Source organism: Sinohyriopsis cumingii, chromosome 12 (assembly GCF_028554795.1).
Source record: "Sinohyriopsis cumingii isolate HCF-2022 chromosome 12, ASM2855479v2, whole genome shotgun sequence".
Lineage (NCBI taxonomy): Eukaryota > Metazoa > Mollusca > Bivalvia > Unionida > Unionidae > Sinohyriopsis > Sinohyriopsis cumingii.
The window spans coordinates 22562547-22585494 of record NC_142972.1 but is presented as its reverse complement, the minus strand read 5'-3'; the positions used below and the strand labels follow the sequence as shown (position 1 = coordinate 22585494).

Here is a 22948-nt window from a genome sequence, read left to right as displayed (position 1 = left end):
AGTATACTAAACTTGGACCAGTGAAAGGCATCTAGACAGTATACTAAACTTGGACCAATGAAAGGCATCTAGACAGTATACTAAACTTGGACCAATCAAAGGCATCTGGACAATATAGTAAACTTGGACCAATCAAAGGCATAATAAAGTGTTAACATTTTTGTGCTGCATATAGGTCTAGTTTAAACAAATGTCTCAGTGTGACTTTATCAGGAATTGATGATGTTTCATACACCCATTTCATACTTGTTTTAACATTCAACATTAGTAACAAAAGATAAAATAAAAGGTTTCTTTACTATTTTGGGGCATTGGAATGTATTCAGTATCAGTTATTGAACAATTGAACATCATCACATAACTTGTTATTTGGTACTTAAGTAGTATGTTTGATCTTTATTTATTTTAATTTATTGAATGATTTACGTTTTTTTTGCAAGGCATAAGAGAAAAAAATTGTTTTATAAATGTCGTATAATATGGACACCCAAAAATTCTTATTCACTTTATGCAATTTTGATAGAATGAGTTGAGTGTTAAAGTCGGGTCAGCTTCACAGCAAGTCATTCTTAGACTTATGTTTTCATTTACTTCATATCTTCTGTTGCAGGAAGCTAAAATTCTGAAATCAGACCAAATCAGTTGATGGAGGGAGCCTTTCTGGTGACATAAAAAAATTGATACACAGAAATATGGAGGCATGCATGGATTCCTTGTATGGATGCTGGAGACTTTGTTTCAGACATTTCCTTTCAGTATAAAATATCTGTGCTAGCTTGATTCACAAAGATGGATTTTTTAATCTTAAAAAATGCATAACTGAGTTCGCAATATATTAAATGGTGCAGGGTAATGAAGCTTGGATCCAAAAATCCAACTTTGCCACTGATAGTCCTTGCAATGCATGCCTACTTTAATTGTTTTCCATCCTTTCTAGAAGTTTTTGTGCAATCAAATCTTTATGTAATGACATTCAAAAGCTCTCAACTGGTCTGATTTTTCCTTGTACTTGTTTTGGTCCATTCAGTTTTCCTTTTACTTTGCTTGTTTTAGTGCACAGATGAAAATTTCAACATTATGCTTATTGGCTTATTTTCAGAAACAGCAGTATTGCTTGATGCCTTTAGAATTGCATCTTCACTAGCCAAGGTTCCAATATGATAACCATAATTACTCCTTGGCATATCGAGCAGATTCAAATCTGAACACTGTTTCTGCATGATCAAAACAAGGGGAACACACAACTTGAATGGACTGATAAATAAGCAATTTTCTACTGCTGGTCCGTGTTTGTACAAATACTTTTCACTTAAATATACCTGTAATGGCTTCCAGCTAGTAGGTAGTCACACTTTCAATGTTAAACTTGCATAGTATCCTTTTTAATTCAGTTGCCTCCACCATTTTTGGCTGATGTTCAGTGCACCACTATTACATGCTGTTGGTAAGTTGGCTTTATATACTGATGGAGGCAACTCATGAAATCCAGTAGATGTTGCGAGGACAAAGCACTGAAATGTCTATTCAATCCACCAGGGTGTAGATAGGGTTATCATAATCAGAACCTTGGTTAGCAAAGATGTTGGAACTGACATGTCACAACACAGTAGATACAGCAGCATTTCATGTTGTATGTGCCATGATGGGGAGAGAGAGAGATGAGACATTATTTGAATTATTTATTATTTATGTAGACAGAATAAATAGAGAATAACAAAAAAAAGAATTAGCTATTTTGATAATGATGAGGAAAGTGTTGAGATATCATTCTTAACTATAGACAGTCATTGTATTGTCTGTAATAATTGTAGCTAATAAGAATGTAATCTGCATGTAGTATTCACAGATATATTTCCGACAAAACATGAAGGATCTTTACATAGTCAACAGGTCATGAATCAGTATGGGTTGATAAGTAAGGTACTAGTTTCTAATACTAAAATAGTATTTGCACTTATATAATGTATACTTCTTCACTAAATATTAGAAGCCTCATTGTGCCAGTGCTGTCAGGTGTTAATGTAGCTGATGGTATTGACACAAAGATTAGGTGCTAATGCACTAACTGCACATGTTAATGTCATTTTTGGAACATATTTTTGTTTTCAAATTGACTGTGATGTGTTCTTACGTTTATTGCAATCGCAAAATATGTTATAATTCAGATTTTTAAAAAAAATTTAATGTGTTTTTTTTCTACAAAAAAATGGTTTGCATGTGATTTGAAAATTGTTACATCAAATGTTTAAAAACCGGTGTACAGATTTATCTTGTAATGCAGACTATTGTTGTTTAAAATGTTGGTTTCACCTGATTCATGGATAAATGGGAAACCTTCCTGCAGTAACTTGTTCCCATCATGGCAGGATATAAATTGATAGCTGGATAAATGAAAGTCAGAGCAACAGCACTATAGTTTGTGCTAAATAATCTCATACCAGCATTTTTCTGCAATAATTATGTTAGTGAGCTGTTTTTTATGAAGTTGTAAATGCGGAATACCTGAATAACTTAAGCTATACAATCTGTTCACAAGTTAATAACTGAAAAAGCTAGACAAACGGAGAAAACAAATGACAGATTACAACTTTGTTGGACTGTAATGGGTCTTCTAGTTGCACCACACATATGCTGAGATGTATTCTTCTTCTCCTCTCGATATATTGAAACAACCAATGCAACTGGAAATTACTCTAACTGGCCACCATTTATGTGATGGAATCGGTGAAAAGTTTCAAACCTTGTATTGTAGAGCAGTTTACATCATGAACAGGTTTACGGCTGATGTTCTTTAAAACATTATATGTTTATTTTTTTAGAACTGAAAGCATTTTTATACCAGGAAACATAGCTTTGTTCAGTGTTTGAGTGGGTAGTTGGAAATGAATAAGTCTTTCTCCTGAAGAATGAGCCATTTTTCACTGAAAGAAACAGTGGTAGGTGATGCGATAGGCAGAATAAAGAACAGTGGAGAGAAATGAAAACAGTTCTGCTATCTTATGATGTACTGTCTTCTAGACTTTATCCTTCCTCCTATGACCCACCTATTGAATTTATATGATGAAATACTATGAAACTTCTTTTTTAATTAAAAGTGACAGATTACAAGAATCTTTCACAGGCTGTTGCTCTTGGTTATATTTAATTTAAAGGGAAAAACAAAATATTATCTTTTTGCTTTATAGCTTTTCTCCAGGCATTTTTCTCCAGCAACTTCAAGCTAATGGCACAATTTTTATATAATAAAGGAGGGAACAACTGAAATCGTTTTAAAATCTCACTTTAGATCATGATAATGAAGAATTACCACTATTATTTTATGCAAAGATTTTTCTGTTGTTTATTTTTTATTTTTGCCATAGTCTTTAAATACTATGATTATGGTTTAATATAAGGATCCAAATGTTAAAGTGTGAATCTGTGTTAGATTTTGCACTTTGTAACTTGAGTGCACAAGGAGACAGGGATAGGGCCATCATGGGGATAGTGACAGAACCCACATGGGAACAGGGACCCTATTATTAAAACTTCCTGAGCACAGAATTTAAACTCAAACTAAAAACTCCAAAGTCAAATATAATAATTCAAAGAGGGCTGGTTCTGTAACATTCAGCAGTTAAAGGATGAGACTTGAGTTAGGAAAATCTGTAAAATTGTATCATTCATACTTCAAGATCTAGTTTGTCAAAGTATTTGGACTTTGAGCTTCAGCTCAAGTGTCATGCTCCAAGTGTTTAGAAAATACCAAGCAAGAGCTTGGCCAGATTTAAATAAATTCATGAGTTGTATCATAAAAGAAGTTTTTAAAAATATTTTAATTGTGACTCAATAATAACAGGACTCTTGTCTGATAGAGTTAGTAACACGGAATGAAAGAGTCCTTGTCTGATAGAAGTATTAACAAGGAATGAAAGAGACCTTGTCTGACAGAGTTAGTAACAAGGAATAAAAGAGACCTTGTCTGATAGAGTTAGTAACAAGGAATGAAAGAGACTTTGTTTGATAAAGGTAGTAACAAGGAATGAAAGAGACCTAGTTTGATAGAATTAGTAATAAGGAACGAAAGACACCTTGTCTAACAGGGGTAAGTAACAAGAAATGAAAGTGTATTAGTCTAACAGGGGTAGTAACAAGGAATGAAAGTGTCCTAGTCTGACACGGGTAGTAACGAGGAATGAAAGTGACCTAGTCTGACACGGGTAGTAACATGGAATGAAAGTGACCTAGTCTGACAATTTCAGTAACAAGGAATAGAGTAGGTAGCAAGGAATTAAAGAGACATTGTTTGATAGAGTTAGTAACAAGGAATGAAAGTGACCTTGTCTAAATTCAGGGTATAAGAGCTTCCTACTATGACTAGTGTCATCATAATTTAATGTTATCAATGGAAATCTCTTTTTTCAATCTTAATTTGAGGGAGAAATTGAAGGACTGGTTATGACAGAATAAGATTGAAGCAAAGCAAGCGGATCCTATCTGTTGATGGATGATGTGATGATAGATCTGCATCAGTGTTTTCACTAGTTTCTTATTGATTATCTGTATCATGACCTGAATACAATGGTTCCCCATTGTAAAGTGCCTCAATATAACACAATTCTTGATATAACACAGGCATGATTGTAGATTCAGCTATAGTGGGTAAAAACTTTTTCATTTGTAATATTCCCCAGTATGACATGTCTCAATATAACACAGTCCCTGATATAACACTGGTAAGATTATGGATCCGAGTATACTGAGTAAACTTCATTTTATGCTTGTAACATTTTCCAGTATAACATGCCGTAATATAACACAGTCCCTGATATAACATGGATCATGGCTCCCACTGTACTAAGTAAACTTTTTTACTTGAATGTAATGTTCCCAATATACCATGGGTATAAACATGGATACCACTGTATTAGGCAAACTTCATATTTTTTAATGTACCAATAATATGTGGGGCCCGATTGGTCTAAAGCGCTCACTGTTACGGATCACTGCCATCTCACCTGTCTGCGTGAGTTCGAGTCTCAGGCTCAGCTAATGTTGGCACATAAGAAAGTCTGCCAGTAGCTTCACATGGGTTGATGGTTCTTCTCAGGGTTTTCCAGGGTTCTTCCTCCACCAATTATATTGGCTGCCATGTATAGCCTGCCTGTCTGGTGCTGAAAAATGGTGTTAAACCTTACAACAGCAGCAACCAATAACATACCTCAACATAACACAGTCCCTGATATAACATGGATCATGGACACCACTGTACTAGGTAAACTTTATTATTTAAAATGTACTGCAGAATAACATTCCTCAATATAACAGTCTCTGATATAACATGGTCATGATCATGGATCCCACTAGGTACAGCTTTGTCATTTGTAATGTACCCCAGTATAAGATGCCTCCATATAACACAGTCCTTGCTATAACTTGGGCTTGATCATGGATCCCACTGTACGAGGTAAACTTAGTTATTTGCTTGTAATATTCCCAAACTTAATATTTTTTAATGTACCCCAGAATACCATGTCTCAGTATAACACAGTCCCTGAAATAACATGGATCATGGATCCCACTGTACTAGGTACACTTTGTTATTTGTAATGTACCACAAAATAACATGCCTGAATATAACAGTCCTTGATCTAACATGGGAATAATCATAGATCCCACTGTACTAGGTAAACTTTGTTTTTTGCTTGTAATGTTTTCCAGTATAAGGTGAACTCCTCTGTATCAGTGTTCATTGTTATGGCTACCCTGAGTAGCATTATAGTAAAGGAACACTATTTGTATTTACTGTTCTAATTGAAAGGTTTTCTGTAATGTTTTATCTTTGATATTATTACATAATGTGATTTATTACCGTATAAAAAAATTGTATGCCATGAATCATTATTACTGAAATTATCTTGTTAACTGATTCAAACAGACAGTAAGTAAAACTTTTTTTTAAAAATACAGTCAGATGCAAGAAAAAGAAAATCTAATTCTGAGGAAGCCGTGAAACTTAAGCTTAAAACTTAAATATGGAACTTAGATTTACCCATACCTTAAAGATCCAATAACTTTGGTAACTGATACTACTTTTTGTTATGAATTATTGTTGCATAAAAACCAGCTTATTCATTTCAAGCAGTTTTAAGAATATCAAAGCAGATGTCTGAAATAATTAATTGAGAATTTGACCTTATATGAGTCTTTAGTGAAGGTTTCATTTCTTTACCTTCTACAGTTTTTGTCATTACAAACCCAAATCAGGGTCAGTCTGAAATAAATGTATTATTGATAATTTAAACTGATATTTGTTTTATAGTTAAAATTTTTATTCCTGTTGTAATTTAATTATATTGCATCCATGATCATGAGCTCTTATCTCAACTGGTATTACACATGCACATACCTGGGAGAAACTTAATACAACATTTGCAACTACTTAAATCTTGTTTTATTCATTCCTTAATATGCTTGCATATTACAAATGTTGCTTGTTTTTATCATTCCCTTGTATTCCTGATACAAAATTTCCTTTGAAATGAAGTATGTCAGCAGTAATAATTACAGACCAAATAAATAGTAGGCTATGTCCTTTAATATTTTTCTGAAAATTGATATCAGTTGATGACAAAACACTACACTAATAATCAAATATTGGCTAACTGACTGTGTGGACTTGTTATTTGATCTGTCAAAATATATTAGAAGTAGGCTGTTGTAACTCACTTTTCAAGCATTAAGGACTGTATTAAGTACAGTAGAAGTCCCATAGTGATAAAAGGTTATTTCTCAAATTGGCCTAGATTAAAAAATGGTTACTGTGACATACAGTTTTTGCTGAAATGGCTGTTATCATTATAGTACTTCCTTCAGTCTGTATCATGGATACTTCACCCTTGCAGCCATCATCAGTGATAAATATTTACAGCTTGAGAAGTGCTTAGTTCTAATCCTCAAAAGATACCACTCTGACCTACTTTTACATCTTGGGAGCTTTTGCCAGCACTCTTAATTTTTTTAAACATATGAAAAATATTTGGATGCAATTTTAGAAGTACCAAACCATCATCCAAGAATCAGTTGACTGATCTGGTTGTTAATGTTTAATTAACCTTTTACAACCATATCTTTTTTGCATCAATTCATTCTATTAGTTCTGCATTCATTACAGGGGTCCTGAATGGTCTAAAGCACTCACCATTACGGATCATGGCCATCTCGCCTCTGTCTGCATGGGTTTGAGTCTCTGGCTTGTCCAATGTGGGTACATGAGAAAGCTTGCCAGTAGATTTTTGTGGGTTGGAGGTTCTTTCTGGGTTTTTGTGGGGTTCTTCCTCCCCCATTTATACCGGCTGCCATGTATAGCCGATCTTATGCTGAAAAATGGCATTAAACCGTACAACAACATTCATTATATTTTGGATGCATCTTTAAGATATTACATTGCTGTACTAGGAAAATAGGTCAGCCTTCTTAAATGAACTAAATTAAAACTGATTTTATCCAAATGACCTGATTATTATGGGCGTTGGTGCAGTCAGACATCAGTACAAGAGACAATGAGCTAGATGTTAAAACTTCAGTCCAGATTTAGTGTTAACTTTAGAATGAATCACTCGTCAAAGACAGAAGACATACTGACGTTTTGTTGTTTCCATTTTAGGTTAATCATCAAGTAATGTCATCATTGAGCTTGTAGGGACTTTAATATCCAAGCTTTAAATACTTCTGTGCAACAATAGGAACAGAATACATTAAAACTAAGTTGTAATGAAATACAACCTTTCACAAAACATTCAGATTTGATGAAAGCGAAGATACTCTCTCTTGATAATTTCTCCAGATGAGTTAACAGTTCTTAAGATCCAATTATATACCAATCCAAGAAGAGTGGCAGAAGATTTCAGTTAAACTACTCATTACTCTTTCTCTATCTCACATGCACTAAATCTGTATACAAGATTATTGGGATTGTTTTTAAAGGAGGTAAACAGCAATCACCAATACAAGAAGAAAAAGCAATATGAGCAAAGGATATAACATTACATGACCAACATTGCCTTGTATATAGCAGCAACTCTAAAAAAAATCCATTATTGTCATTCTTTGGTAACGATTACAGGTTACTGCATTTGTAGGGGAAAATGTGAACGAGTTGTTTTGGATGGATACTGCACAACCTTGTGGAGTGCAGTATCCATCCGACAAAATGAGTTCATATTTTCTCATACAAATGCTGTAACCTTTTTATTATATACTCATTTTCTTTTTCTACCTATGGCTTAATTATGTAAAAAATATATTAAAGGAGCAAAGTAACTGAATTAATGCTGTATTCCAAATAAAATACACAACCGCAGATTCATCAATACACAACAATATTAATGCACACATAACTCTGTCCAGCAAAGTTTGAACTTAGTTGCATGCTCGACATCACTTTCAAAAGGAATTGTTGTTTTGGTCTACTTACAAATGAAATTTAGAGTAATTTTTTGCAACGTTTCCAATCTGGAACAAATGGATTTTGGTATTTTTGTCAAGCCTTCTAAATTTTGTGATTATGGACTGGATTTACCTGTGTCATTCCACATGAAGTACATCTGATTTGAGTAGCAAGGGAGGCATCCTGACTCATCTACATGCGTATTTCTGCTCTGTCATTGAATGTTTGGAATCATAATGTGGGGAAAAATATGAACTCTATCATTTGTAATTATCAAAAAGACACTATGGAATATAATGTTCATTTCATTTTTAGTGCAGTAAGGAGGATGTTACTGCACTTGGAAGGTAGTAGAAATTACAGTACAACTTTTAAATATGTAATCAAGCTTTAGCACTCATGACATAGCTCATATAATTTGGGTTTGCAGAAGTAAGATAGTACATTGAGGAAATTCAAGATGCAAAACTTAAGTACATTTTTTGCCATTCTTATTACCAGCTAAAAAAGACGTTTATGCCTGGTCACTTGCATGTTCCCCTAGCTATGTTATGATCTGTATCATGTATGATGTCTATCGCTAGCCTAAATCCAAAATATTGTATCAACGAATATAACATGCAAAATTGCACAGAAGCTGGTGTGTGACAATCCATTCATCTGGCTGAAATAAGAATTCGTCATTTTCACTTATTGGCTTTGAGGCCCTTACTTATCTACAAAAACCTTCAGTTACATTTTTTTTCCCCACAAATTTAGTGCTTTCACTTATAAAATGGTAGGTTTCTAATATATATGCGAGCTTTGCTCTCGGTATCATTTTTTATGCTATTTTTATATGCCTGGAGAGCACTGGTCATAGTCTGAACCATTCCATTAACAAAAAGTTATGAACATTTCTCCTAAATAACTGTTTAAATGATCAGAATGGTATTTTCAATACTGCGTCTCATGTTTGTTGTGGACATTGTGAATATCATGTTCATTCGTTTGCTTGTTTGAAGTTTCATTTGTGACTCAGTAACCTCGTCCACATTGTTCACTTTATCATCTCTACTTTCAAATACACAAAACAGATGTTTTAGTTCATTCACAAACAAATCTAATAAACTGAAACCTAAAGCCTACTACATGGGTGTACATGGTTTGTTTGCAAAGTAATTCTTAATACACTATACTATTTTTATTTGCATGTGTGTGCAATATCAAGGTATTCAGTATCATAGAATACTGAACGATTCTGACAATGTAAAGTTAATGGAGAAAAAAAAGGAGTATATAATAATGTCCTTTTATTGCACTTGAATAACATCAAGAAAGGAGTTCACACATTACATTTTGATCTGAGGCTGTAATCAGATGATGCAAATTTCACCATAAAAAAGCAGTAAGGAAAGTACACAGTAGGGTGGAGATTAGTTCATTAATTAGTACACAATAGGGTGGAGACTAGTCCATTAATTGGTATAAGTACACAATAGGGTGGAGACTAGTCCATTAATTGGTCTAAGTACACGATAGTGTGGAGACTAGGGCATTAATTAGTCTAAGTACACAATAAGGGTACACAATAGGGTGGAGACTAGTCCATTAATTGGTCTAAGTATACAATAGGGTGGAGACTAGTCCATTAATTGGTCTAAGTACACAATAGGGTGGAGACTAGTCCATTAATTGGTCTAAGCACACAATAAGGTGGAGATTAGTCCATTAATTGGTCTAAGTACACAATAAGGTGGAGACTAGTCCATTAATTGGTCTAAGCACACAATAGGGTGAATACTAGTCCATTAATTGGTCTAAGTACACAATAGGGTGGAGACTAGTCTATTAATTGGTCTAAGTACACAATAGAGTGGAGACTAGTCCATTAATTGGTCAAAGTACATCAACTTATTTAAAATATTTTGGAAAATGCACTGAATAGTTGTGAAGGCTGGCACATATTGCATCTTTGAGATGTATCGAAGTTAATGCTATTATTCCAATAGGTTTATCACACATAGTGCATAGGAAAAGTTGGCATGAAGGTGTATGTCATAGTGACCTACTTTTGATGGTGAGTATTGATCATCAAAATCATTTGGTCAAAAGTGCAAAGGCTCTTAATACAACTCTTACGGATGGAGGTAAAGACAAATATTTATTGTATACCCATTTAATCTTACATGGTTGATCTGGCGTTCGATACATATGTTCAATCTGTGATTTCCTATCGCACACCCAGCCAGGAATTACTTGTGCAACTTAAAACATTCAGTAATACTCCAGTTATAAAATATTAGGAATGATTTATTTCTATACTTTGGAAATTATTTAAAAATGTCATATTTGTAATTTTAAGAAATGCAGTCTCATTGGGTGAAAATGGCCACTGGGTACAATGGCATAGTAGCATATGTAGTGGCAAACAGATTATATACATTTCACGGTATCTAGATCACGAAATAAAGTTGAAATGGAATACAATATTTTGGACAATGTTTGACAATGAGTTTCAGCTGAAGCTGGTGTGCAAAGTGACATCAAACAAGAGAGAGAGGTAGAAATTCTTTGCTGCTGAAATCTTGTATTGAAATTTTTAAAAGCCCAAAGGAGCAAATGTAAGTGGATGGACTTACTATTTGTCTATTAAAATTACAGAGGAATAGGATTTGTTTAGTAAATTTGAGGATAAAACTGACAAACTTCTGTAGCGTAAATGGAGACATAACTCAAAGAGCAGCAGCTGTTCTGACTGTGACACAAATTTTGAAGAGTTTTGTTACAATGTTGTTGAGATTTTTTCAACATGGGTCCATGCAGAGAGAACTATGTTTAACTTTTCTTGCAACTGTTAAAGTAGAAAAAAGTGATAAAAACAGAACAGTAGTGCAATATTGTTTAGAATTTTCTTGTTAAGTATGTCCAAATGAATATTAAAAATGTAGTCCACATATTAGAAATTGGCTGAAACTTCAATTTCTTAAAACTATATGCTTAAATTATTACTTTAAGTTTATTGCATCAATAACATCTTATATTAAATGAAAATAAAAAACCGTTTGAATGTACTGTAAATTAATGAGCTTGCTGTATAAAACTGAATGTTTTCAGTTACTGTTAGTCTGTGAAGTTTGGCCTGAATGTATTCAGTTACTGTTTCTGTAAAGATTGGCCTTAATATATTCAGTTTCTGTTTCTGTGAAGATTGGCCTGAAATTTACTGAACATATTCAGTTACTGTTAGTCTGTTAAGTTTGGCCTTAATATATTCAATTACTGTTTCTGTGAAGTTTGGCCTGAATGTATTCATTTACTGTTAGTCTGTGAAGTTTGGCCTGAATGTATTCATTTACTGTTAGTCTGTGAAGTTTGGCCTTAATATATTCAATTACTGTTTCTGTGAAGTTTGGCCTGAATGTATTCATTTACTGTTAGTCTGTGAAGTTTGGCCTGAATGTATTCATTTACTGTTAGTCTGTGAAGTTTGGCCTGAATGTATTCATTTACTGTTAGTCTGTGAAGTTTGGCCAGAATGTATTCAGTTACTGTTAGACTGTGAAGTTTGGCCTGAATGTATTCAGTTACTGTTTCTGTGAAGTTTGGCCTGAATGTATTCATTTACTGTTAGTCTGTGAAGTTTGGCCTGAATGTATTCAGTTACTGTTAGACTGTGAAGTTTGGCCTGAATGCATTCAGTTACTGTTAGACTGTGAAGTTTGGCCTTAATATATTCAATTACTGTTTCGTGAAGATTGGCCTGAAATTTACTGAATGTATTCAGTTACTGTTTGTCTGTCAAGTCTGGCCTGAATGTATTCAGTTACTGTTAGTCTGTGAAATTTGGCCTGAATGTATTCAGTTACTGTTAGTCTGTGAAGTTTGGCCTTAATGTATTCAGTTACTGTTAGTCTGTTATGACTGGCCTGAAATTACTGAATGTATTCAGTTACTGTTTGTCTGTGAAATCTGTCCTGAATGTATTCAGTACTGTTTGTCTGTGAAGTTTGGCCTGAATGTATTCAGTTACTGTTAGTCTATGAAGTTTGGCCTGAATGTATTCAGTTTCTGTTAGTCTGTGAAGTTTGGCCTGAATGTTTTCAGTTACTGTTAGTCTGTGAAGTTTGGCCTTAATGTATTCAGTTACTGTTAGTCTGTGAAGATGGGCCTGAAATTTACCGAATGTATTCATTTACTGTTAGTCTGTGAAATTTGGCCTGAATGTATTCAGGTACTGTTAGTCTGTGAAATTTACTGAATGTATTCAGTTGCTGTTAGTCTGTGAAATTTACTGAATGTATTCAGTTGCTGTTACTCTGTGAAGTTTGGTGTTATTGTTAGTCTGTGAAATTTGGCCTGAATGTATTCAGTTTCTGTTAGCCTGTGAAGTTTGGCCTGAATGTATTCAGTTACTGTTAGTCTGTGAAGTTTGGCCTGAAATTTACCGAATGTATTCAATTACTGTTAGTCTGTGAAGTTTGGCCTGAAATTTTCTGGGTCACATGCTGGTGAAAAACATGTTCCATTTCAGAAGTAAGGAAAAACTCCACTTGCCTATTTAAAGCTAAAGAGTAAATCTGTATCTGCAATGCAGACCAGCCAATGATGCAATTGCATAGTATATATCAAGGCCTAGCCCTGGTTATGTACATGAGGAATCATTATAAAATGCCAAATGTCTAATTCATTTTTTTTAAAAGTATACATTAAAAAAAATGTAAAAGAATGTTAATATAATGGAGAGATGCAATAAATACAAAACCAAATATATGTTTTGTTCCAAGTTGGGGGAAAGAACTCATTTGATACAGCATAGGAACATAAATCTCAGCCTGACATCCTACACTACAAATTAATTCTTTCTGCCAACTCAAAACACATGTAGTTTTGTCCATGTAACAATGACTGTCATGATATAAATGTTACCCTTGTCATGTATAATTATGAGAAATCTAACTACACTTATTTATGACTTAATGGTAACTGCTTATGAAATGATGGAGTGTTCAACTGTTCAACCATTTTAAACTGATATTTTACATAGTAAATGGTCCAAGCAATGTAAAACCACTACAAATTGTGATAGACAAATTAACAAAATGAGACAAAAATGCATTAGCTTGTGTTTTATTGATACTGAAATGCCCAAGAGCAATATGTATATATGCAATTCTAGACACCTACCACATATTCTACACAAAAAAACAACAAAGCATGTATAGTTATTTGCACCTGATGAAATTTGCATATGTTTCAAGTCTTTAAACATGAATATGACAGAATGTATGCACTGAAGAGAAGAAAAGGTAGTTTCAACCAGTAAGCTCTTTACATAGTAATGGTAGTTGATTTACATTGTACTTTCAACCAGTAAGCTGTTTACATAATAATGGTAGTTGATTTACATTGTACTTTCAACCAGTAAGCTGTTTACATAATAATGCCATACATTTACATATAAATTTGAGAATTATCTCTGGCTTGCCTCCAACAAGATGCTAAATATTAGCAATGAATGACAGAAAAAACACAATATTTTAGTAACACATATGTTCAACATTATTTCCACCAGCTGGTGGACTTTATACATGTGTGTTTAAGGGGAAATAAATGGCCATAAGAATCAGCGAAACTACCATGCATACTCATATACAAGCTGAGCATAACTGCCAAAATTGCATAGCCCCAGATATGTCATTGCATAATGTGCAAGCAGATCTGGGTTTATGCAGTCTGCTAGGGGTATTCTGAAGAACAAACATCATAGATCATAATCAGATGAACCATGGTACAATGTGAAATCAGGGTCTATCTTGCAGTTGACTCGGACTTATAAGCGAGTATGTATAGCAAGTCTTTTGAAGACCCACAACTGACATGTTTGTCTTTCACTTGAGGAAGACATGTAAGGAGTTTGAGGGTCTCTTTTCTAAGAAAAACATTGCTTAATAACTATCAAAAATTGATAAAGCAACTTGAAAACAACATATCCTTAATATCATCACTGGTTTGCCTTAAATGCCCTAAGTTGTACAAAAACCATATTGTATGGTATGAAATTAAGGAATATAATCATTCTTGTCTGTTGTTATATACATATAGCTTTCACCTAAAACATCATGAATATATTGCTGCTTGCAATTTCAAAAGCTTGCATTAGAAAAGAACAAATAATTACAAGATTTTCCTAATGATTAAAGCTAAGAAACCTACAGAAAATGGCATATAACTATAAATAATTTCCAACTCTTCAAAAATCCCATAGACTTGATCTTATTATATGAGAAGTTTAATTAGATTTGAATTTGTAAAACAAACTCCCTCACTGTAGACTTCTGCAGATCACCAAAGTCCAAGTCCCAAATAATGAAGAAATGTATAACAATGAAAAATTGCTTTTATGGCATGAGAAACTAATTAGGTGATCTAGAAGTGCCTCCAAACACAGCCACCAAAATTAATTTGTCTACCTCAAGTGGTTTTTGCCTAAATGTGCTTTTTTGACAAAATCCAAAAATATGTACATAAAATTCAAACAATAATCTTTCAAAGGGATTAACACTCTAGTGCCAAAAAGAATTTCCAAAAATTCAAGGCAAGGCCATTTACTTTTTAAAACTGCAGAGTGTTGACACTACCTTGGATATTAGTGGATTACCTTCGTTGATATGACTGTCATTCAGGAGGAGAAGCAACAAGATTTTCAGGCCATACTGGATATAGTATCAGATTATTTTCATTTAGAACCAACTAGATAGCACAAGATGAGAACCCCATGTCAATATGACCTTAAATTTTGAAATAGCAATAATTCAAGATGACACCATTTTCACAAAGGACCAGGTAGACATAAGTATTTTGGTGAAAACACCATGTTGGTGTGACCACCCAGTCAGGAGGAATAGAGATGACAGACTGTCGCTATATTCAGTTAGGACCAACCAGATATCTTACAAAGCATTTTAATGAAAACACTATGATAATAATACCTAATCTTGAGGTGGAGTAGCAATCTAATTTATATATATTGGATTTCCAAGGACCAACTACTTGGGATGAATACATGTGTTAAGTTTAATGGCAAATCATTAAGGCAGTTACAACCACTTGTTCTAATGGACAGATGGATAACACAACAGGTCTATCATCGGGAGAGCTACAAACTGCTTTGATGGACTGACAATCATGTCAGATCATCTGCATATGAATAAACAAAAAAATGCCTACAAAAATCAAGCAATCAAGTTTCGTTTTGTCAAAATTGAAACATTTCCTGTAATGGCCTGAAAATCTAATTGTGTGTGTGTGATCTGGATTTTTAACGTAGCTTTAACATTTTTTCAGCCATATCACTACGATGTCTGCAGTGTGACAGTTTATAGTGATGTCTAGCACTGGGGCATTATGTCCCACATTATCCTGGCACCAGGCTGACCAGTCCTAACACTAACCTCTTAATGCTGAGCACCAAGCGAGGCAGCTGTTAGTACCAGTTTTGTAAGTCTTTGGTATGACTCATCCAGGGATCAAACCCACGACGTACTGCATCCGAGGCAGCCACTCTAACCACTAGGCCACTGGAGAGGTCTAATTTAATCTTGTGATCAAGATAAAGTTTGTAACATTTCATGGCTCTAACTTTATTTTGGTGCTGTTTTGCTAAAACAGACTTACAATGGACTATGGACTTGCAGACATACAGACATATCAGCTGACAGTAGCAAACTGATATGCCCCCTTCTGCTGTTGGTATAACTAAGTATAAACTTTGAAACACTTAAAATTATGCTTAAAATGAATAATAATTTTTTTTAATTTTGCAGTTATTTAAAAAAATGACAGTTAATACAGAAGTAAATGGAATTTTGGAAATGGGGACTTCTAGCCACTTACAGTTATGATAGTTTCATTCTGCCAGATTCTTGCATGTAAGAGCTTCACCATATGAGGGCCTTGTAACACAAGGCTTTCCCAAAATGAATTTCATTGGCTACTGAGATAAGGTGATGTCATATTTCACCACATAAGCATTTTCACTGGATGACTGGTCTCGGTTACATTGCAGGACTATCTCTTAATATTGGCAAATCAAATCTGAAGTGAAGAGATGATGCATGCTATAATTTACAAACAGAAAAGGATTTTCACTAAAGCTAACCATAATTTTTCAATGAAATATGTTATGTTTAGACAGACACATGACACAAAACTTAAGCCATCATTAAATGCAATATATAAATCAGAAATTCACATGAATGGTTCCTATGATATCTCTTGTAATGATTTAAAAATGTACTCATCTTTATATACATAAGACTCGAATATTTACAGTTAGGCAATTGTTAGCTCACTAAACATGCAATATGAAATGATGAGGAGGAGATGTAACAGATTCAGATGAATGCAATGTTCTACATGTTTGTAACATCAGAACTTCATGGGAATTAAATCTATTTTTTCAGAACTCCTCAAAACTAAAACCCGATTAAAACATTAACACATCCGTGATGAAATGGGTAAAAATCAAGCAGCATGAACTTTGTTTTCTTTATAGCCTAAAGGCAAAGAAGAATGAAATTGTAATCCAAATTAAATTTTACTGAACATACAAGATCATTCTAACTTTGCTATGAAAACTAGTTCCAGACCATGTGGTTTCTAAAGCAAGTCAATGCATGTAGAAATTATTTGGCAAGAGTACTGTAAGTGGCACATCATACACATGTGTTGTGACCTTTCCCTACTAATGACCTTGACTACTCAAAGGTAAGGTGTGACCAGGGTAAAATTTCATCAAAATATTTGTAGAGATTAAAATGGGACAGTTTGGATAAGGAAACAGGTCACTGGCTTGCATTATCCATTATTTTGATCTTGACCACAAATCATGGTATATGACTGAATATCAAGACATCAAGATGTATACATAGGCTAATGTTTCGTAAAAATATCTACACTGGTTCAAAAGTTATACCCACCCATTTGAGCCCACAAATTCAAGTCATGTTACAGAAAATGTGACCTTGACTTCAGAGTCAAAAGGTTAAGTAGGTGTGTTTCAGATTGAATAGTCTTGCTTCATAATAATTCAATCAAATTCTGAATAGAATATGTTCATGGATTCATGGAATATAAGTAAATGAAAAATTTTAATGAAAACTTAATGCAAAGTTTCTATGAGTGACAATGACCCCAAGGTCAATTGGGAAGCACTATCATTGCAAAATGAATTGTCTTTGTTTCATAAGGATTAATTCCAGGTATAAACAAAATCCATCAAGTGACTTTGAAAATGTAAGAAATGAAAAGCTAAACCTTAATGTAGATCAAAAGAGTGAATGAACGTCATAATGAGTTATCTTAGCTTCATCATGGTTGAAACTAAGTAAGAACAAATTCCTCAAAGGATTTAGGGCATATAAGTATATGAAAATACTTGAACCAAAGCCTTAATGCAAACTTTCCAAGAATAACCTTAAACTCCAAGATCAAATGGACAAGTAAATGTTTCACAGTACTGTCTTATCTTCATAATGATTTATCCCAAGCTTAAAAGAAATCCATCAAAGGGGTTTAGGAATAAATACCAATGAAAAACTTTAACCAATATCTTAAACTGTTGAAAATGCCACCACAGGAAATGTTAGGCTATGCTTCAATTTCCTACCAATGAAGATTAGAAAAAAAATCTTACCATGTTTTTATCATAGGAGAAATGTAAGCTTAAAAAAATCACTAAATGCCATGGATTCTTCTTAATGCAATGCCCCCCAAATGACACTTCCCAATGCTTGCAATCTGTGCAAGCCTCTACAAAATTCCGCTTTTTTGACTGCATCTACATTAGACTATATAATTTTGATGACCCATGCACATCAGTTAATCCATAGTACCTCATCACTAAGGAAAGGTCCTTATAAAAAAATTTAAAGAATTTTAATTTCAAATGTTCTCTTATATGCATTCATGCATGTACAGTGTTGACTGCTTACAAGCAGGAGTTCTTCTTGTGAATGAAATTTAAAAAGACGGGCAATAAGTTTACTGAAGCAGAAGCAACATTCAACATATACTGTACTAAACTGCAGAATCAAAGATTTTCATTGCAGTAAATCCTACTATTTGGTGGGCAATGGAATACTCGTACCATCAAACAAAATATTTTATTCCTGATGTGACAGTCCAGGGAAAAAACATATCTTACAAATCTGTTTTTATGTGAACAAATATATCACTAAGCAATAATGTCTGATCCTACAAAAAACTGGTTAGTCTACAATCAAATAAAAATCGTAGAGGTTTCTAAGAGCATTCAAACACAAAAGCATTTAAATGTTTTACAACAACAAAAGGCAAAACTGATCTAACCTATCACAATTAGCAGCTGACCACTTCCCTAAGGACGCTTACCATATATACTCACTTGTAAGACGAGTCCAACTGCAAACTGCACAGACCCAGATGTGTTATTGCATAATGATGCTGGCAGATCTGGGTCCATACAGTTTGTTAGGAGTAATCAGTAGAACAAACAGCATAGCCCCTGATCTGCAGAAACATTTTTCTACGGCAGATCAGGATCTTTGATGTTTGCAGTTTGACATGACTTATAAATGTAGATATTATGCAGAACTGTAATAGTAGGAACATATGTAAAACATCTCCTAACCTTTAGAACATGTCCATTTGACCAATTTCTTTGTAATCCAATATTCTTTCCAAAGATAAAGGCATAATTAATAGGCTGTGATCATGCACATAACCTTGAAGACACATAACCTTGAAGATACAAACCAACGAACCAAGCTTAATCAAAATCCGATCAGAAATATAGTGTCTAGAGATTTGAAGCTCAGCCTTTACCTAATTAGTATACACACATCCTATATATTCAAATAAACCTAAGACCATTATTACCAAGTCTAAAAAAAATATGATTGAAACTGTCCCCAGAGCGTTAACAAGCTCAGTCAAATACAAGATTGGCACTTAAGTATGCATAGATCATGTTAATATAGTTATCCACAATATGAATGATACAAAACTAATCAACAACTTGTATTAAATCTGATCTGAAGCAGCCACGACAGTGCTGACAAGCTCAGTTACTAGGATGAAAGAACACTTCATTATCAGGCATGGATCTCAATCATAACTATACCAGTATGCTGATGACATAAGCCTATTTACATTTCATTAAAGTCCTTTCAAACATACAGTTACTAGAGTCATCACAAACTCTGCCAATCAGATGCAAGATCACCTTATTACTATGCATAAGTCTCACTAATAATACATCTCATCCAACATCTTTTATGATACTGTCTTATTTAGCAAACGTTTTAATATCAAAATTTGGTCAGAAATACCGTTTCTTGAGTGGTGAGAAGCTCAACTAATCTGATGCAAGATGAACTTGAAATGTGTTGATCTTTCTCTTGATAAAACTCTTTGCACAGCTTGGTGATCTAAGCCTATCTACAAAGTTTGATCAAAGTCAGATCTGAAATAGTCTCTCGAGTAGAAATAAGCTCCGCCAATCATATGCAGCACTGCCTCATCAATATGCACTGAATTCACTTGTGATGAAATTTAAGATCTTGATTTCCAAGTCTGATCAAAAGTTTACCAAAACCTGAGTGGTAATCAGCTCAGCCAATTTGGCCTGGGGCTCATCAATCCTGAGCTTAGTTTCAGCTCTGAGCCATACAAAAGTGACCTTTCAACTGCAAAAACTCATTATTGGTCGACACAAAATCTCTAGCTCAAGTATTTTATAATCTTCAAGCTAGATGCAAAATCACCTCATTAATATATGTACATCTTGTCCAATACCAAATTTGTCCAAGACCTTGATAATGTAAACCTATATTACACATCTGATCAGAAAATGACCCCAATCAGATGCATTTTCACTTGCTACATCACAGACACTAGGCATTTTCTGTATCATTCTAGAATTAGTGGAAATGGAGAAATGTCTGCTATGTCCTTGAGACTAGGACATGTGCTATGTCCTTGAGATTAGGACATCTGCTATGTCCTTGAGACTAGGACATCTGCTATGTCCTTGAGACTAGGACATGTACTGTATTATTCTCTAACTAGTGAAAAGACAATAATTTACTAATAAAATTAGATTAGGCTGGTAGGGGTTGCATTGTCAGAATCAAAATGGCTTCCAGACTCATATAGTGAATTTATGAATTTATAATTTTTCATGCTTTTGCCCAAGATGACATTTTTATTAGTATTTAAATTTTGTGGATACACCTCTGACAAAAATGACATCTATCACTGTTATGTTACTTGCATTTTTAAAGAGGCACTACCCATATTGTTTGTGAGTTACAAAAAAGGGAGAGTTGCATTATCTGACTTTCTCCAAATGTTACAAACTTTGTCCTTTTTAAAAGGAAGCCATTAAAAAATAAATGGTATTCAGTTTTTCAACTATTTTTGTGTGACTTGCTCTAAAATACCAGATTTCCTGCTCAATTTGCAATGTTAAGCGATGAAAGCGTCGTATCTTACCCTGAATATTTGTTCTTAAAACCTAAACTTTTAAAGATGAGTCGAAGCAAGAGAGAGAGAGTGAGAGATAAAGACAAACAAAAGTCAGACAAATACCTGGATAGACACTTGGACAGGTGAAATGCACTCCTATAGAAGAGCAGATCAAACTTACATTTCAATCAACTTTCATGTTGTTACTATAATGTGATGGATACCAATCTCATGTGTACCATGTGGGTTTCTTTCACTCAGATTGCCTTTTGAATACTCATTGTGAGGTGTCATTTTTGCATAAAATTCTACTCACAAACAATAGATCCACAGTCTTTGTTTTCAAACAATGTCTTTGCAGTCAAAGAATCAGAACGTTATCAATCAAGTTGCTTTCTTGTCAAAATGCAGGTAGTGCCTGTTTAAATTTGAAATAAAAGGCAGGTAGTACCTGTTTACATTTGCAACAAAATGCAGTCATGTCTGTTTACATTTTTAACAAAATGCATCAAGTGCCTGTTTAACTTATTTTAAAAATGCAAGAAGTGCCTATTTAAATGTATTAAAAAAATATGTGGGTAATGCCTGTTTAAATTTATAACAAAATGCATGAATTACCTGTTCAAATGTAACAATATACAGGTAAGGCCTGTTTTAAGTTTAACAACATGCAGGTAGTGTCTGTTAAAATTTGTAACAAAATGCATTTGTTGCCACCATAAAATCCCTAAAAGTTGAAACTCCACAAATATATCTGAATCCATAATACCTGATCACATGTACATCAATCTTATATCAAACATAAATTGTTTTTTAATTGTGCCATCTTAAAAATGTTTTTAAAATCACACAGATACAACAATAAAGTTGAATAAATTTGTACATGCTGCAAACTATATCCCTAATGGTCAAATGAAAAATCCTTTAAAAACATCTGAATTTACAGGTGAATGAGTGGAATTGAGAAAGTGTGCGTTTGTGATAGTGTGTGCAAGCATACATGTACTATCTATATGTAGATTGGCTGGGTGTGTAGATTTGACTCTTGTATCTCACGAACAAGGCGAACTCGGTTCAACATTTTGGTCATGACATCAATGGTTTGAGATTGTGTGGAGTACCATACGGGGCTGTCTGGTACACAGGATCGCTCAGGCACAAGGTAAAACATGTCATTCCGATTCTTGATGCTTTCAGGACTGAAAAATGAGATGCAGAACAGAAAAGACATGAGTTCATACTGCCTTTTGATAGATGTGTTTTCTAATTAGTGCAATTCATTATACTGTCATTATGTTGTCTGATTCATTACATGGTCATTATGTAGTGTGGTTCATTGCAGTCAATAAGTGGTGTGGTTCACTTTCAAGTTATTAAGCAGTGTGGTTCAATACACTATCATTAAGTCAGTTTTCCCGTTAAGCATATTTGTGCATCATGGATGCACGGTGGAGAAAACTGACGCACACATTTTGTTGCCATGCAATTTTTTAACGCAAAGGATTTGCATAATGCAATCAGGATTTATTTAATATCCAATGCATTGGACAAGGAATGGCATCATGTATACTTCGAGCACAGGCACCGACTGGTTCCTCAATTTGTTTGCTCCCTGCATTGCACTCCTCTATTCGTATAGCAGAGTGCAACGCACGTAACATACAAAACAAGGAACCAGACTAGAATAGGCAATGTTATGGCAGAGTAGCTTCTTCTAATCTCGCGAGCTCACATGATTTCCATCGAGCTCAGCAGGATGCTTGTTGCACTAGAAAGTGATCTCCAGATTAAAACATCATTAGCAAAAGAAAGTGAAAGAAGCAGAACAGAAAAGGTAACTGTGGATATAACTTTAATGAAAAATGGAGAAAATAGTTCCCTTGACTGGAATACGGCACATCCGCTAGGATTACCAGTGTGACTTCTGATCACCTGATTGCGAAGACTGCAAAAGTGAATAATTATTTCTTGACAGGGTTTAAGAATTTTAAAAAATCTGCCCTCGTTTGCCACAAGATATATGGAGAACAC

General features: G+C 34.1%; 2 protein-coding genes across 7 annotated transcripts in view; one reads left to right on the top strand and one right to left on the bottom strand.

Moving 5' to 3' along the window:
• LOC149786094 (zinc finger-containing ubiquitin peptidase 1-like) overlaps positions 1-6420 on the top strand; it is a 46267-nt gene extending 39847 nt beyond the window's left edge. For both annotated transcript variants that reach the window (XM_089976399.1, XM_089976398.1), the window contains exon 9: positions 611-6420. In XM_089976399.1, coding sequence (XP_089832525.1) covers positions 611-646 — 36 coding nt within the window. In that variant the 3' untranslated portion in view covers positions 647-6420. The remainder of the gene's footprint in view (positions 1-610) is intronic.
• Positions 6421-13521: 7101 nt separating this feature from the next.
• LOC149786093 (zinc finger MYM-type protein 4-like) overlaps positions 13522-22948 on the bottom strand; it is a 78824-nt gene continuing 69397 nt past the window's right edge. For all 5 annotated transcript variants that reach the window (XM_089976392.1, XM_089976394.1, XM_089976396.1 and 2 more), the window contains one exon: positions 13522-22116. In XM_089976392.1, the coding sequence (XP_089832518.1) occupies positions 21927-22116 (190 nt within the window). In that variant the 3' untranslated portion in view covers positions 13522-21926. The remainder of the gene's footprint in view (positions 22117-22948) is intronic.